The sequence below is a fragment of the Colossoma macropomum genome, unplaced genomic scaffold (assembly GCF_904425465.1).
Source record: "Colossoma macropomum unplaced genomic scaffold, Colossoma_macropomum, whole genome shotgun sequence".
In the NCBI taxonomy this organism is placed as follows: Eukaryota; Metazoa; Chordata; class Actinopteri; order Characiformes; family Serrasalmidae; genus Colossoma; species Colossoma macropomum.
The window spans coordinates 11,111,172-11,126,082 of record NW_023494793.1 but is presented as its reverse complement, the minus strand read 5'-3'; the positions used below and the strand labels follow the sequence as shown (position 1 = coordinate 11,126,082).

At 41.9% G+C, this 14,911-nt stretch overlaps 1 protein-coding gene across 4 annotated transcripts in view; it reads left to right on the top strand.

Moving 5' to 3' along the window:
* The window catches only part of sema6a (sema domain, transmembrane domain (TM), and cytoplasmic domain, (semaphorin) 6A), a 68,645-nt gene extending 55,606 nt beyond the window's left edge, over positions 1 to 13,039 (top strand). For 2 of the 4 annotated variants that reach the window (XM_036578465.1, XM_036578466.1), the window contains exons 18-19: positions 3,689 to 3,847; positions 11,295 to 13,039. In XM_036578465.1, the coding sequence (XP_036434358.1) occupies positions 3,689 to 3,847; positions 11,295 to 12,382 (1,247 nt within the window). In that variant the 3' untranslated portion in view covers positions 12,383 to 13,039. The remainder of the gene's footprint in view (positions 1 to 3,688; positions 3,848 to 11,294) is intronic. The other 2 variants (XM_036578467.1, XM_036578468.1) reach the window with 2 other exon arrangements.
* The last annotated feature ends 1,872 nt before the right edge of the window (positions 13,040 to 14,911 follow it).

The window sequence follows — 14,911 nt, the reverse complement described above, 5'->3', positions numbered from 1 at the left end:
CAGCCTCCTCATCAGGGTCATGAAATTTCTCAAAATTCATCACGCGGTCAGTTTTACACATTTTATTTGAACTCTTCCCTGTCTAGTGCTAGTCTGTAGCAGCTGAGCTCGCTTAAGCCCCCTCCCATTTGAGTAGATTTGAGAGACGGTCCCACCCCTCTTCTCATAACTCTCCCCCGTCTCTATTCTCTGCAAGCCTTCACTGGTCCCATTGATTCGCCCTGACCTTTGATTTCCTAATTGGATGGATCTAGCTGGTTAATAGAAGGCGGCTTTGTGGGTTAGAGACGTAGCCAAATGCAAATGATGGAAGCTGTTTACAGAGGCTAAACAGCAGCTTGTTCTCCAAAGCTCCTCTAGAAATTATTCATGAAATACAATCTGGCAAAAGTGGGGCGCATCGACCATGCACAGACACACACATACACACACACAAACTCCCATGCACCCATATTAATACATGCACATGCTGACATGCCCTCACTAAACTCACTCAAATGTGCACAAACACACAAAAGCACACACACTTTTCAGTGCCGTATGATTGATACTGGTACAGAAGGGAATGCTAAACAGTTCTGATTGGTGGGAGGTGGTGAGAATGCCTGCCTCTGCGACCTACATATCACATTAGTAATCATTCTATTTAGGAAAAGATCTGATTATCATTCACATGTATGACAAAAATAGAAGTTCTGATCCTCATCTTTGCTTTCTCTCTGCGTTTCTTTGCTGTTGCTCTTCTCTGCTCATCACTGACATCAAATGGCACTAAACGTGGTCACATATAGACAAATGGTCTTAAAGAGTGTAGTGGTAGACAGATAAAAAAATTTGGCACTGGTGACTTGGGCCACAAAGCCATCGAATTTTATATATATACATTTAATTCATTATTAATGAGAATATTTCAGGTCAAAAAAGTCAGGTGTTTCTTTTTGTAATGAGCCCCCCATGTCCGTTCCCATTTTTTCATTATGCCAGTCAAACAAGGGAATGACATGAAGGAATCCTTGTTTTTCACCATGTGTTCTGCCAGATTGATTTTTTTCACTCAGTCCCGTTGACCTACCTCCATCTTCATCAAGCTTTGATCAAATGGCCCTGTGAGTTTGTTACTGGGATCGCAGAAGATCATTGTGCTGTAACAGTGCCCATGCTGAAAGCTGCATCCGTGCTTTTGAATACTGTGTTTTCTAAACAAGTTACTCCCAGTAATGAACTTGCGGGGTCTGCCTGTTGTGGAAACTGACAACATGCTCAACCGAACATCACATCTTCTGAAATTCATAGTCCAGCAACACAAAGTGTTCCTTCCACTCGACTCTAAACTTTATAATTTGTGCTTTTTTTTGTTCATAATCATCTTCGTAATCCAAATCTTCTTTAATTGTCAGCAGTGCCACAGACAGTAGAACTATATTTTAATAATGCAGCCAATTAAAGGCTACAAAGAAATGCTTGGAATTCTAGAAAGAAGTTACTCGCCATCATGTTAGCTATTGTGGACAGTGTTAACATTACAGTTGCCGCATGACAGCAAAACATAATTTGGTGCAATTAGTTCTCTGTCTGACCGAACAGATTCTGCATGTCTTTCTTGATGGTGAAAAGAATTGTTTTTTTTTAAATTAATGGTAGATATTTATAAATATGAGAAAATTCAACTGGTCTGGTGGTTTGTTAAAAGAAAAAAAATAAAAAGGAGATTTCCTCTAACAAGCTGATATGCTACATGGAGATGGCATGGAGAAAATGCGATCGTAAATATCGGATATTAATGTATCACATGTTGTCCCCTCTGTTGTTGGCTCATTTTCACACATACAAAATCACCAGCGTTGATTATTGCTTGAAAATGCCTAGTTCTTATTCTGTTTAACTAGTAAAAAGAATGTGCAATTTGGCATTTCAGAGATTATTTACTTTTTCCAAGGAGCCCTAGCCTTTACTCCTGTATGTGTGTCATCTGCCTCCGTGGCACTTCCCCTGGCCGTGGAGAATGAATTATAAAATAACTCTGTCACACTAATCGCTCAGCCTCCAGCGCTTTCTTAAATAAATCATTTTAATGATTGCTACTGGGAGACCGTGAGGCTGTTGTGCATGATAGACCGATGGCAAACAGCAGCAGCTTTGCAACTCTCCATGCACGCATGGGACGGGGAGTTTATCGCTTAATTAAGATACAAGGTGATTACAGTTGTTGGGATGCTGTTTGTGATGAAGTGACTGTTTTGAAGGAAGCCGCTTTGATTTACAGGATTGTATCTTAAGTAACAGTTGATCTACCTGTATAATCTGTGAAGAAATTTAAAAAACGGATGTCTGTATGTCTTTGGAAGAAGAAAAGAAGGACAATTTATCAGCACCTGCCTTTTGTCTGTTGCTTAGAGTGTTACTTTTATTAATGCCTTCACAAAATAATTTTGTTTTTAAGCATGCAAGAGATAAAAATGAAACAGTTCTTATTCAATTCATAGAGATTAATGACTTGCGCTATCTAATGGCCTATCGTGATTTGTTGTGTATATTGTCAGCACATCAGGGAAAAAAAGCTTATTCTAACTGACAGAATGTGAATGTAGGCATTCTTTGGAGAATAACTAGGGCCACAGATATGAGTGATGCCATTCATGTCTCCATGCCCTGTATGATAAGGTAAGCTCACCCCAGGTGTCTCCCACAGAGAGAGTAGATCTATCAGGGCCCTGAATTGGAAAATGTGGCCACAATGATGGGTCCCTCCAAGGCAGCTGCCCTCTCCGTCGGAGACAGCAAGGTCATGGCCCTCATGAGGCCAGGCTGGAGCCATGCCGGAGCGACACATGGGCATAACTCAGGCTGTCATTTAGCTCATGCATTGGGAGCCGGAGCAGTAGTGAATTGGTCTTGGCTTTATTTAAAGAAGCCTTTTCTTCCAGCATGTTTGACCAAGGCTAAACCTAAACCTGACTCTATTGCTTATACACTGTGGTTCAAAAGTTTGGAATCACTGGTTATGTTATTTTAGTCAATAAATTATGTTGATTGAAATATTATAAACAAGACATCACAAGGTATTTTAGGTCATGTATTTAGGTACTTTAGTCAGTATTTCAAACTTAATACCAAAGGGTATTTTAGGTGCTTTATTTAGTATTTATATTTTTTTCTGGGGAGTGGGGCAAGAAGAAATTGTTAAATGATAACAATGATATACTGTAATCTATATATAGAACTGTTTGTCTAGTTTTCTACCTTGGGATATGGTCACTTTTCAAATACAACGCATTCTGGATGTTTATTTTCATACTTTATTTATGATATACCACTTTCTGAATGATTATAGAATCATCTGCTCTGTTCAACATTCTGCAAACATTACAGTTTCTTAATTTTAATGGCTTTCTACGAAGGATTTGAAACTTATGAATATGCACAGTATCAGCATTATGTTAAAATCATTTTTACATGTATCTGCAACAGAACTGATTTCATATTATTAAAGTGACAAGTTATTCCAAGCTTTTGAACAGTAGTGTAATTCGTTTGCTGCAGCAGCATAGATAGTTCTGAATGGGATCTGTGGCAGGGCATGTGTAGCTGGTGTCCGCAAAAAGAGAGGCATTTTAACAGCCGTGGGCGGCCCAGCCGCACCAACCGGTGAACTGCAGATGAGAGCGTATTAACTTGTTTTGTGCTTCAGCAGGCCGCTCCTCCTCCACCTTTCTCAGCACTGCCCAGCCCCCCGCCAGTGGGCCATTGGGACAGGGCCGCATGGTCGAGCCCAAGGAGTCGCCCCTGCCCACCGATAAGAGGGACCCTTATATCGCAGTGCCCTCTCTAACCCAGCAGGAGTCCACTGGTAAGCCTTGGAATGGACAAGTCCATTTTCTGTTGGGGGGAGGAGATTTACGGTAGTTCGCTGCTTCCAGCTGACCAGTCCGTAAAGCCTGAGACGCAGTTGCGAGTGTAACAAATTGCCATGCGCCTGGAAGAGAGAGATTTATTTAACAAAGACAGTACCATCCCCCGAGGGGGGAATGTAATATCCAGGCTATTGCCAAAGAAAGAGGAAGATTGCACTGTATTTATTTCCCCTGCACATGATGGCCCCATCTTTATCTTGGCTCCGTGACACGACATTGAACGCCCTTTCTGGGCGATATGAACGCACAGGCTCTTTAAAGATTCTCTAACTGCCACACATAATGAAGCTAGTGACAAGAGCAACGCGGTTATGATATTCACTCAATCGATAAAATGTTATAAAATCTGGAAATGGATTTGGTCAACTTCTTATGAGAGACTGTGCTTAATTTGTATTGATTATCTGAGATGTCCACAATTAGTGAGTTCCTGCTTAATTCCTGAGGTGAGTCAGTGCTGATTTGTATGCAGGTGGTTCTTGTTTTATATCTCTCTCTTTTGGGATTCTTGGCCTCAGAGATTCAGCTTCAAAATATTTCCAGCTTTTCAGCTTGAAAGTACACTGTGGGCTGGGAGGAGGTGCATTTCTGCTCTCTAAAACCCAGTTATTCAGTTTATTTATATTAAAGAAAAGGACTTCTTTGTGTTGCCTCACTTAATTCGCTTAATTTGGTTGCATAAGTATTCATATTGCCAGGCATATGTGTGAATTACAGTAAGTTAGGTGGCTTAAAGGAATCATATGTTCTTTCAATAGGCATTTGTGTAAATTCAGCTTAAAATGCACAACTCAAGTAAAACAGTTAACAGAATGCACTCGTCCATCCAGTCCATAGTGTTAAGACCACCAATAAATTTTTGTGTGAATTTTTTGTTACTCAGGCACGGGGGGATTTCCGTCTTTTGGTCGCTGGAAGCAAAACACCTGTTGAACTTACACAATGGTGGCAGAGAAAAGGCATGCTTATTTGGCATCACTGCAGTGTTGCTGCCTCCATTGCCAATACCCAGTGCTGGCATCCAAATCACTGGTATAGGCAAAGAGGCCCATATCTAAATAGAGCTTTGTATTGCTGTTGTTCCTTTTCTTTTTATTGCATTATTATTATTATTATTATTATTATTATTATATGCTGCTTCTTTTAATGTCAATTGCAATTAGTTAGGCATTAGATCTGTTCATCTAAGTGAGTAATTATGATGTTTTGTTGTTTCTGTTTCTTGCTCTTGCATGGCATTTGACTTCACTGCTTTGCTTTTAGAGTCTTCTTTTGCAATAACAGCTGTGTCCTTCACTGCAATATTATTTCTGCTTAACATGTTAACAGCACTTTCATCAGTTCTCACACAGCCCCCTTGCCTCCTGTGGACATATCTGTGGTGTGATGTGTTTTGTTATCATTATCAAAGTGACCAATGTACTGTGAAAACAGAAAGTGGAAACTGGACATGTGTGCCATTAAGCCATATTCTAAAACGACCATTAGCAAATTATTCATTGCAGAAAGAACTGTGGAATTTAGTCTGATGTAAAATTTTATCAGTATGGAAACATGAGGCGATTTGCCCAGTGTGGTCATTTCTGAATTTTCATACTGCTGTAATATCACGGTGCCATGGTGCATTAGTGTAACACTGGCAAAATGTGAATTTGATGAATATTCAAAAAAGGAATATTTATGAGTTCGCTCCATTCCCACCGCACCAAAGCTGGCTGGTGGCAACATTTTTTCGCAGTACATTTGAGCACTGTGTGTCTAGTCTCATCTATTTGTGCGTGTGTGAGATCCCACTGCCCCCCCCCTCCCCATACACACACACACTCACACACACTACACATACATACACACAGTCATGCAGTGACTCACACACACAATCCTCCCCATCATATCTGCACCTCCGCCATCTGCTGCCATTGTGAGTAGTCTCCCTTCCACAGGACCTTTCATCTCCCCAGATGGAACGTTCCAAGGCTGTACCTTAATGTAGCCACAACCTATTACTAACCCTAATCTACTGTACAGCGCACCCTCTTTCTTCCCAAATGGAGCCATATCTCGTTTTCCCTCGTCTGGGGAATGGATTCTGTCAGCCCCTCCCTCTACCCCTCTCTTTTTTTCTTTCCCACCCTCTGCTCCCCTACCCCTCCCCACCAACCTGTGGCTGTCTCTATGTGCCTCTCGAATTTATAGGTCAATTACAAAGGCAATATAGACACACAGAGAGAAAGCAGTCTTTCTGGGGTTTCTCAGTCTATATTCCATGTAGTGTCATAACTGCACGATATGTATGTTCACCATCGATGCTAACCCAACTTACTGTTCCTCGGCTGGGTGAACACAAGGGCTGATATGCGATAGTGCAGCACAGATCAAGTGTGAAGCCTGCAGAAAGTTCCACCTTCCAGGGAATGACATGTCCAGATAAGCGCTACCCTCTGATTTGGTTTCTTTGTTTGAATTAAACCTCTTTTTTTCCCCTCTGGAGGTTGGATTTCAGCCAGTGTGTTCATTTCCTAATGGCATTTCCTTGGGTTGCTTGGTCTCTGACTTTAAATCAGAGAAGTGAGCTTCCATTATGGAATGGTTAACATTTTATAGCATATTTGACACAGCTTTACAGCAGAGGTTTCCATCATATTGACGGTTATGGAGAGATAAGCGTCTAGACTAGATTACTATTTCCAGCTACCTGTGCCTTAATGACATTTGATTAGTGCCTTTCATATCAGGTCTAATTTAAGATTTGTGTTTATTCAGGGAAGTATTTCATTTAAGACTTAACTCAGTTCCCTTTGTGGCAGTTTGCCTCCACTGTGTAATCTGGGAATTTTCTCTTATAAAATTTACTTCCCGATTTCTTACTGGTTCTTTTTATATAGACTATTTTACATGTAATTTTTTTTTTACAGACCTTATATGTCAGAGCTACTTCTTAAAAATCTAAGGCATGACATTTTATAATATTTGCTGTGATTAGAATCTATAACTCCAATGCAGATAGGACGCAATATAAATGCCAGTACGGCTGTTGATACACAACACAGCATGACATTTTCTGAGAGGGAATGTGCAGTCTTGTGAACAGTGTCACGTGCACATCAGAGCTGTGAATGAAAGATCCCTGCGCTGTGGCATATGCCAGACTTAAACCCTAAATATTATGAAGGCGCGCATGTGATGGCCTCAATCAGGATGCAGTAGACAAAGCCTTTTAAAAATCTCCATAGATCTAGGGCAGAAGCATAATCAGCCATTCACCCTGACAGCAAAACCACAATAATACTTGAAAAAAAGAGAAAGCGCTCTCACAGTGTTCTAAGAACATCAGAATGGCTTGAATATAATGTAACGGGGGTTACTGAGATAGAAAGCAGAAAGAGGTGACCGCACTGAAATGAATGAACTGTTGTTAGTTTTTCCTACAAAAATGATGCTTGACAAATGAAACGTACCAGAGAGTTTATTAAAGACATTAGTGTAGTTTTATTGATATGGAGAGGAAAAAAGAAATCATGTTTTTATTGCCTAATAATGACAGGCAGGAGGCATTACTTATTCCTACTGTAGCTTTGGAACACAGATGATGAAATGTTCAGACCTTTTGCTTTGTGAATCATGTAGGCTTATGTATTATGTGCCCTGTAGGTAGACTCCAGTAATTCACTGGAACTATTGTGGTGGCATATTTGCTTGTTGAATATTTATCTTGTGAGTGTTTGTTCAATAAGAGTTGATTACCGCATTCTGCAACAGCGCAATGTTGAAATTGTGGGTAAATATAACAGAGAAGATGGTGATTCAAGATCAGCGGTGGTGTTGTTTTTGTGAATGCAGGAGAATTAGGGACACCTTGCAGAGAGAGCGGAAATGAATATTGAGCGCGTCGTAACCCCTCCTGTTCTTTGTGCAAACACATTTGAAATGGAGTGTTCCGAGAGGGTATCTGATTATGTTGCAGAGAAGTAAACATTAGAGATGTAGTGGCAGTGCCGAACTCTTCCACACTGCTTGCTAGGCTAGAATGCAGGATTTGTCATGTGGGAGAAGCTCAACAGAAACATGTGTCACTTGAACTGGGGCCCTCAAAGGAGCTCCTCCCTGCCCGTCGTCAATCAACACTCACGTTTGTGCTTTAGCAAGTCGTTCAAAGTCCTTTGTGGCTCATTTTCGCACATGTACGTGTCTGATTACAAAGTTGAATCGTTCCTACCCTCCCTTCAGACGTCACCATAAAACGGAACGACTTTGGAAAAGATAAATCACGCCACACGGATTGCCTAGGTGTCTGTGTGAATATTCGCAAGTCATTTCTTCGCACAGGATGGAACATATTGACAAGCAAGACTTTGGATTTTTTTTAGCCCTCTCAAATGCAGCGAACCATTTTCTACGCTCCCTAATTTGTCAGGGACCAAAGCCTTATGAAATTCAGATGTGGAATGCTCATCACAAGCTTTGTTCTCGTGCCTGCTTTCCTGTCAACGACCTGCGAAGAAAAGGTTACATTAAAGCGTTTTATTTGGTGCCCATGAATTTTATGAGACTATTTGACAAGGCTGTATCGGCAACCTCAGTAATTGCTTTTGCATTTAAAGCCAGTTGGGGCATCTAAAATCAACAGAGTAAAAACAGGTCTAGCTAAAAAGAGTGAATGTTGAAAGTAAGTGAGACTTTCTAGCCCTCTGCTTCTAACAAGCAGTGTTGTACTTGTCGGAGACCTGGCCTTCTTTATGGCTGCAGACCCCTTTGAAGTTTACTCAAGAAACAATTGACTTCATACATGAAAGTTAGAAATCTTCAAAGGTCCGATGAAGCCCAGAGGCTGTGTGTAAGTGGGGCCCCTCCATATCCTCACAGCCTTGTGTCAAGGTCAAAGAGAGTGGCCCGCAGTAGCAAGGGAGGAGCACTTTAACTTCTCTTCATCTCTTTGGACAGAGTGATCCTCAGTCCCTGAGCCTGATCTCCAATGAGAGTGCTGCTCTTTTCCTCTCCACATCAAACAAGGTTCAGTCGCTGGACAAGATTGATTTAAAACTAAGCTCTTCTCCCACAACTCACTAAAGGCAATTCATGTTCACCCTGCTATATCACATTGGGCCTTGATGCGACCACAAGATGCCCTCACAGTGTGTCTGAAAATGACGTTAGCTGTGCACAGGACCACCTGCTAACTGTGCATTCGTGAGCCGCAGGATTTAAAGGTACAGCAGAATAATGGACTTGTCAACAACCTTGAGACAAAAGAGAAAATTAGTGTTCATTGACAACAAGATTAACGGTGATGTTAATGGTGGTGTTTTTCACACTTAAGCATTCTACAGGGTGCAGTACTACTCCAGAAACAGAATTCGTGAAACAACAACATAGACTGCAAGCTCATGTTATGGCCACATCGTGGCAAACTTTGTGCTGCAATTTTTCAGACATACATCTAATCTTGAGTATTGAAGTAGTGTTGTTTTGATGGTAAATATTCTTTCAGCACATGTGTGAGGCTTTTGCCTCTGTCTAGTTGCTCTAACTGCTGCAATTCGTAAAGGAAGCCTCCCAACAACATGCTTCTGGGACATTAATGAAAAGTTATGGCCGCTTTTAAAAAGCAGAGAAAAATCCATGCAAAACTGACTGCCTCTAGTTTCTCAAACTTCATTAAATCAAAGCAGAATGTTGAACTAGGTTCATTTCCAATATCTCCACACATTTTCTGCATCACTGTCCCACAAATGTATATGCGTGAAGAAGAGAAGCACATTCTGCTTTTTTCCATGCTAATTGCCTATAAACTGTCATGTCTTTTTTTGTTTAGGCAATTGTCCAACACTGCTGTATACCTCAAAGGGACAGCTTTCTGAATACAGTCTTTCTGGGCTTCAAAGACTTTTTGGTACAGGATCTCCATTGACAGCATAATTTACTCCAAGAGGGGCAGCAAAAAATGCTAACATGGCTAACAGTGAAGGTAGCTAGCAGAGAATGAAAGGCAGCAGGGGAAATAAAGCTTGTATAAATTTTTACGCATGCTAGCCTTTTTGGCAGAACTATCCTTTTTATCTTCACCTGAAAAAATGACCAATGAGTGCACAATCATTGTATTTTAACAAAAGCTGTTCAACTTGAGCACAATTCATTGGCATCTGTGTTCTTAGTGCAATTATTTTAAAAATCTCTTTCAGATAGATACACATTCAGGATTCTTTATCTCCCCTGCTGTGTGCAGTAGATGTATGGAGCTGTGGATAGGAAACCCTTCAAAACATCAAATAGATGTGAAACAGAGCTGTGAGGGGAAAAAGTTCACTTGGGAGGGAAAAAATGCAGATGAAGTTAAAAGGAGAACTTCTTAGATCTCTCCATTAGCAGAGAAGAAGCAGATGTGTGTAGTGTACAAACAGGTCGCTTTGTCATCCAGGGTCTTACACACAACATGTCACAAGATAAAACCTCATGATCCACAGCAATCTCTAAAAAGGCAGACACTTGCTCCGATAAGTGAAATGTATAGCCAGCAACAGCGGCGTTGTAAATGAATATCAGGAGATCGAGTTTAGTGCCGCCTTGACAGACGACTCAAGGATTGTTCCATTAAAGATCGGCTTGTCATATCTCTTCTGCCAAGGATCAGAGCGACGGTGCCAAGCACAGTCTAGACATGACCCTGTGGATTTCATGAGGCGGGTGTGACTCAGATCACAATCAGTGCTAACCATGACTTATTGCAACTTGCAGTTTGACTGTGGATGTGTGGACCACTTAATCCTTACAGAAAGTGGATGAATCGTTTTCATACTTAATCTTCAGAATGTTAATGTTAACATGCTGTTCTACTCTTCCAAGGCAAAACCCCAGATTTATGCCCCTCAATGTGGATAACACAATGCTTATTTCCCTTCTCATAATAAAGTCAAACTGCACATATTCTTGCAGTTATCATTAAAGACTTGTCTGGGTAGTTTTGTGCTTCAAGTTCTTGGCATGTTATTAATAATTCCTGATTTAAATGCAGTACAAGAAAACACTTTTATTTTCAGGCTTCACTAGCAGCAGTAGTACAGTAGGTCATTTGTGAGGTATGTGCTGTTCTCGTTAAAGTTCTGTTGTGAAAAACAGAGGCGTTTGAAGAAGAGTTGTCATAGATTTGTTTGTCTGGCAATTTTTAAGTGAAAAAACTGCACTGTATCCTTTTTAACTGATTTTTTTTTTTCTTCCTGGACATTAGTTTTTTTTTGGCTCTAGCACATGTCCCTTTCTTAGTGTTGATCATTTCCAGGCTGCTATGTAGGGTATGCTTGGGACTGTTTACCTCTAGTAGTTAATTGTTGCACTTCACTTGTCCAAATGTTGTGCTTGTTGATGTAGAGCATTTCCAAATTCTCTCTGCAGGAGTGATTCGCGAAAGCTTCCAGAAAGGTCGGGATCAAATGGTCCCCATCACTCTACTGGCTGTCGCTGTGATCCTGGCCTTTGTCATGGGTGCTGTCTTCTCAGGCATCATTGTATACTGCGTGTGCGACCACCACCGGCGGCGGGACTTTGAACTCACTGGACGCAAAGACAAGGACTCTGTCAACTCCAGGCGTGGCTCTATGAACAGCGTCACCAAGCTGACTGGCCTGTTTGAGACGCAGGCCAAGGATGGCCGTCCCGAGGCCATCCTTGCACCACTGATGCACAACGGCCGTTTGACCAACAGCAAGACACTCATCAAGGCCGAGCAGCACCATCTGGACCTGGCCGCTCTACCCACTCCAGAGTCCACCCCTATGCAGCCACGCCGCAAACCAAGCCGGGGGAGCCGTGAGTGGGAGCGGAACCAGAACCTGATCAACGCCTGCGCCAAAGACCTAGCCTCCATGGGTTCACCGGTCATCCCAACTGACCTGCCGCTGAGGGCCTCACCAGGCCACATCCCAAGTGTGGTGGTGCTGCCTTTACCTCAGCACCAGCATCAGCAGGCCTACCAGCACGAGTATGTGGAACAGCCACACTTGCCTGAAGACCAGGCCGCCACTCTGGAGTACAAAGCCATCAAAAGTCCTTGTCACAGCCTTGCCATGTCAGATGGTGATGGGATACCGCCTCGAGTTCCACAGCGGGAGGCCTCTCTGGCTGCTGTAGTGCCGCCAGCAGTTCCACAAATGGGCAAAAGGCTTGACCTTTACGGGCGCGGCTACCCCGCAGGCTCCAGCAAGCAGAAGAAGCAGCACAACACTAACTCCTCCAACTCCTCCCATCTGTCAAGGAACCACAGCTTTGGCCGGGCCGAAACTCCGCCACCAGCCCCCCAGAGGGTGGACTCCATGCATCTTGCATCCCCTCCACCTGTGGGCCTCTCTCGACACTCCAGCCTGAGCTCCTACGGCTCCCTGCCTCGCTGCGGTGGCTCCAGGCACCTCAAACCTGACGTCCCACCTAAACCCTCACAGGTCACCCTCTCTGCAAAAGTCAAGTCCAGTGACTCATGCACATAAATCAGTGTAAGGGTAAAAGGGGGATACACAAAGTGCATCTGCGTTGTACAGCTGTGTACAGGAAATGCAACTCACTGTTTTTTTTAAGAAAACAAACAAAAAAACAACGTTTTTCATATATATATATATATGTACGTGTCAAGCTCAGGCTGTTGACTTCCGGCTCCCCGGACGGTGAGAGATGGAACACCTGCTACTGAAAAGAGAAGGAATCTCTCTTAAATCTTTCATCGCTGAGCCGCATGGTGCTCCATAGCGTGTTTTTTATTTCAAGATGACAGTATGTCAGGCTGAGGACACGGCCACGTCGCAACTGATGTTTTGTTTTCTTAATGGACTGCCAAAAGCACATCACAGAGAGGAGTGTAATTGTATAGTTCTGAAGCTGGGATATGGCCCAGTTCAAAAGCACTAGGACGCAGCAAGCTCAGACTGGAACAACAGCTGGTTTACAATGGAAAACTGTGAAATAAGAATAAGAAAAAAAAAAAAGATTCTCAATGCCTCTCAGTGTTGCAGCTACTGGACACAGCAATCATGTTCTGCCTTTAGCGAGGTCTGAAAAATCGTCTACTGTAACTGGTGACTGATTAATCCGTGACTGTTAGTACTAATAGCTGGTTGTATTTATTTTTTAATAAAGTGCTTTCAAAGAAAGACTGACTCTTTTTAGGCTCAGAGAGAGAGAGAGAGAACTTTTTAATTTTAATTAATCATGTGTGAAATTATTTAAAGTCATTCAACTGGAGCCAGTACAACTTTTTCTCGTTGGTGAAAAAAAAATTTCTTTGGGACGTTGCTAAGAGAACTTGGAGAGAATTAAGGTCTCTGCATGGAAGAGATATTTATTGAACTGTGCCAGAGGAGCTCAGGAAGGGCTCTGAACTTGCAGCACCCCAAGATGAACCTCCCTTTTTGAAAAAAAGAAAAAAAAAGGATAGAAAAGGAAAGAAAGGAAAAAAATCCTCAAACTGGAACTCCTGGATCGCACCCTCACCTCTCCATGGGCATCTCCTTTCAGCACTGTGGATTGTGTCAGTAACTTCTACTCCTAATGGCCACAGCTTCACTGAGTGCCATTCTGGTTCACTTTTTTGCATGAAATTGTGCAAAACTAAAAAGAAGAAGAACAGCAACAAAAAGTCCCAGATAATCTGCACTTCAAACACACAGCAAGACAAATGGGTGGATGTTGGCGATCGGCCAGCATGAAGGGGGAACGTTTCATTTTTTTTAATTTGGCAGGTATCATAAGTATCATTTTCTAGTCTCATCTTCATACAGGTCCTTTCATTGTACTACATTTGTTTGGTAGCCTGCTTTTTTGTTTTCTTCCACGTGTAAATTTGTGCCTTACACCCCTGAGTAGTGAAGTTTGTTAGCTGTTAATTGTTACATAGTAGTTCTTATGATTACGTATTTCCCTCGTTTGATGAAAAAGCAATTAAAGAATGTAGGTGTTCTTGTTGTTCATTCTGCTCCCTTTGGAAATATTGGGTGGGAGGGCAGGGGCTAACCACGAACGTTGTGATTGATTTCTGATTGTGCCAATGAAATGCTTGAATTTCCCTTTTGTTGTGCTGGCAGTGTTGTCCATGTTGTTTTTGTTTTGTTTTTGTTTTTCTGTTTGTCTTTATTTTTCACAGTTCTGATGGTGTTTTTACTTTCATTTGACCATATGCTAAGTTAACCAGTGTATACTTGAGAAGGCCTCCTTGGTTCTGGTACAATGCAATAGGATAATAGCTAACATTTAAGCTACAAAACTAATGTCAGCCCCCCTCACCCCAAGTGCTTGAGGCTCCTAATATTCATAATAAAACTCAGTTTCTAGGCAGCAAATACAGGCTGGCTCCTGTGAAGAGAAGCACTTGAAATATTAGGGAACATATTAATGCTTTCAATGTTTATGACAGATGCCGACTAATATAATTTCTTAACTCTATCATATTATGTAAAATGGGGGGTTTTAAATGTCTGATTTGGGTATTTAACTGTTTTCCTCAACATATACTTTATGGCTCACCTCTTTCCCAAAGGAACCAAGCACTGCTCTAGTGTAGTCTTTGTAGACTGGTGAGTTTTCTACTGTTTCCGACAGCAGTTCCTTCCAAAACGTAAGCAACTCATCAATCAGAGTGAAAGGATGGGTTAAGTAGAATCTCCACCCTTCCTGGCCTTTGGGCATGTGGCTACTTGGACTAACATGTACATAGATGCTTGTAGGGTCAGACTGCGTTGACCATCTTGGGTCAGATTAGGAGTAGTAAAGGGACACTCACACTCACTCCTCTTTTTCTGAGTAATGCATCTCGGCCCACGGGTTTTGATGGCATTCGTGGACAGTGGGCCCTTTGGTGTGCCTTTTGTCTTTCACCCCTTTTTGCTATACACTGCTAGAGGCGAACTGAGTTGGAAATTTTCAAAATCGTTTGAAGTTTGTATGCCTGTAAGATATTGTTCTGTCACAAAGTTTTTTTTCTTGCCCTTCTCCAACTTCCTTAACATCTGATTCACAGGTAAATGTAT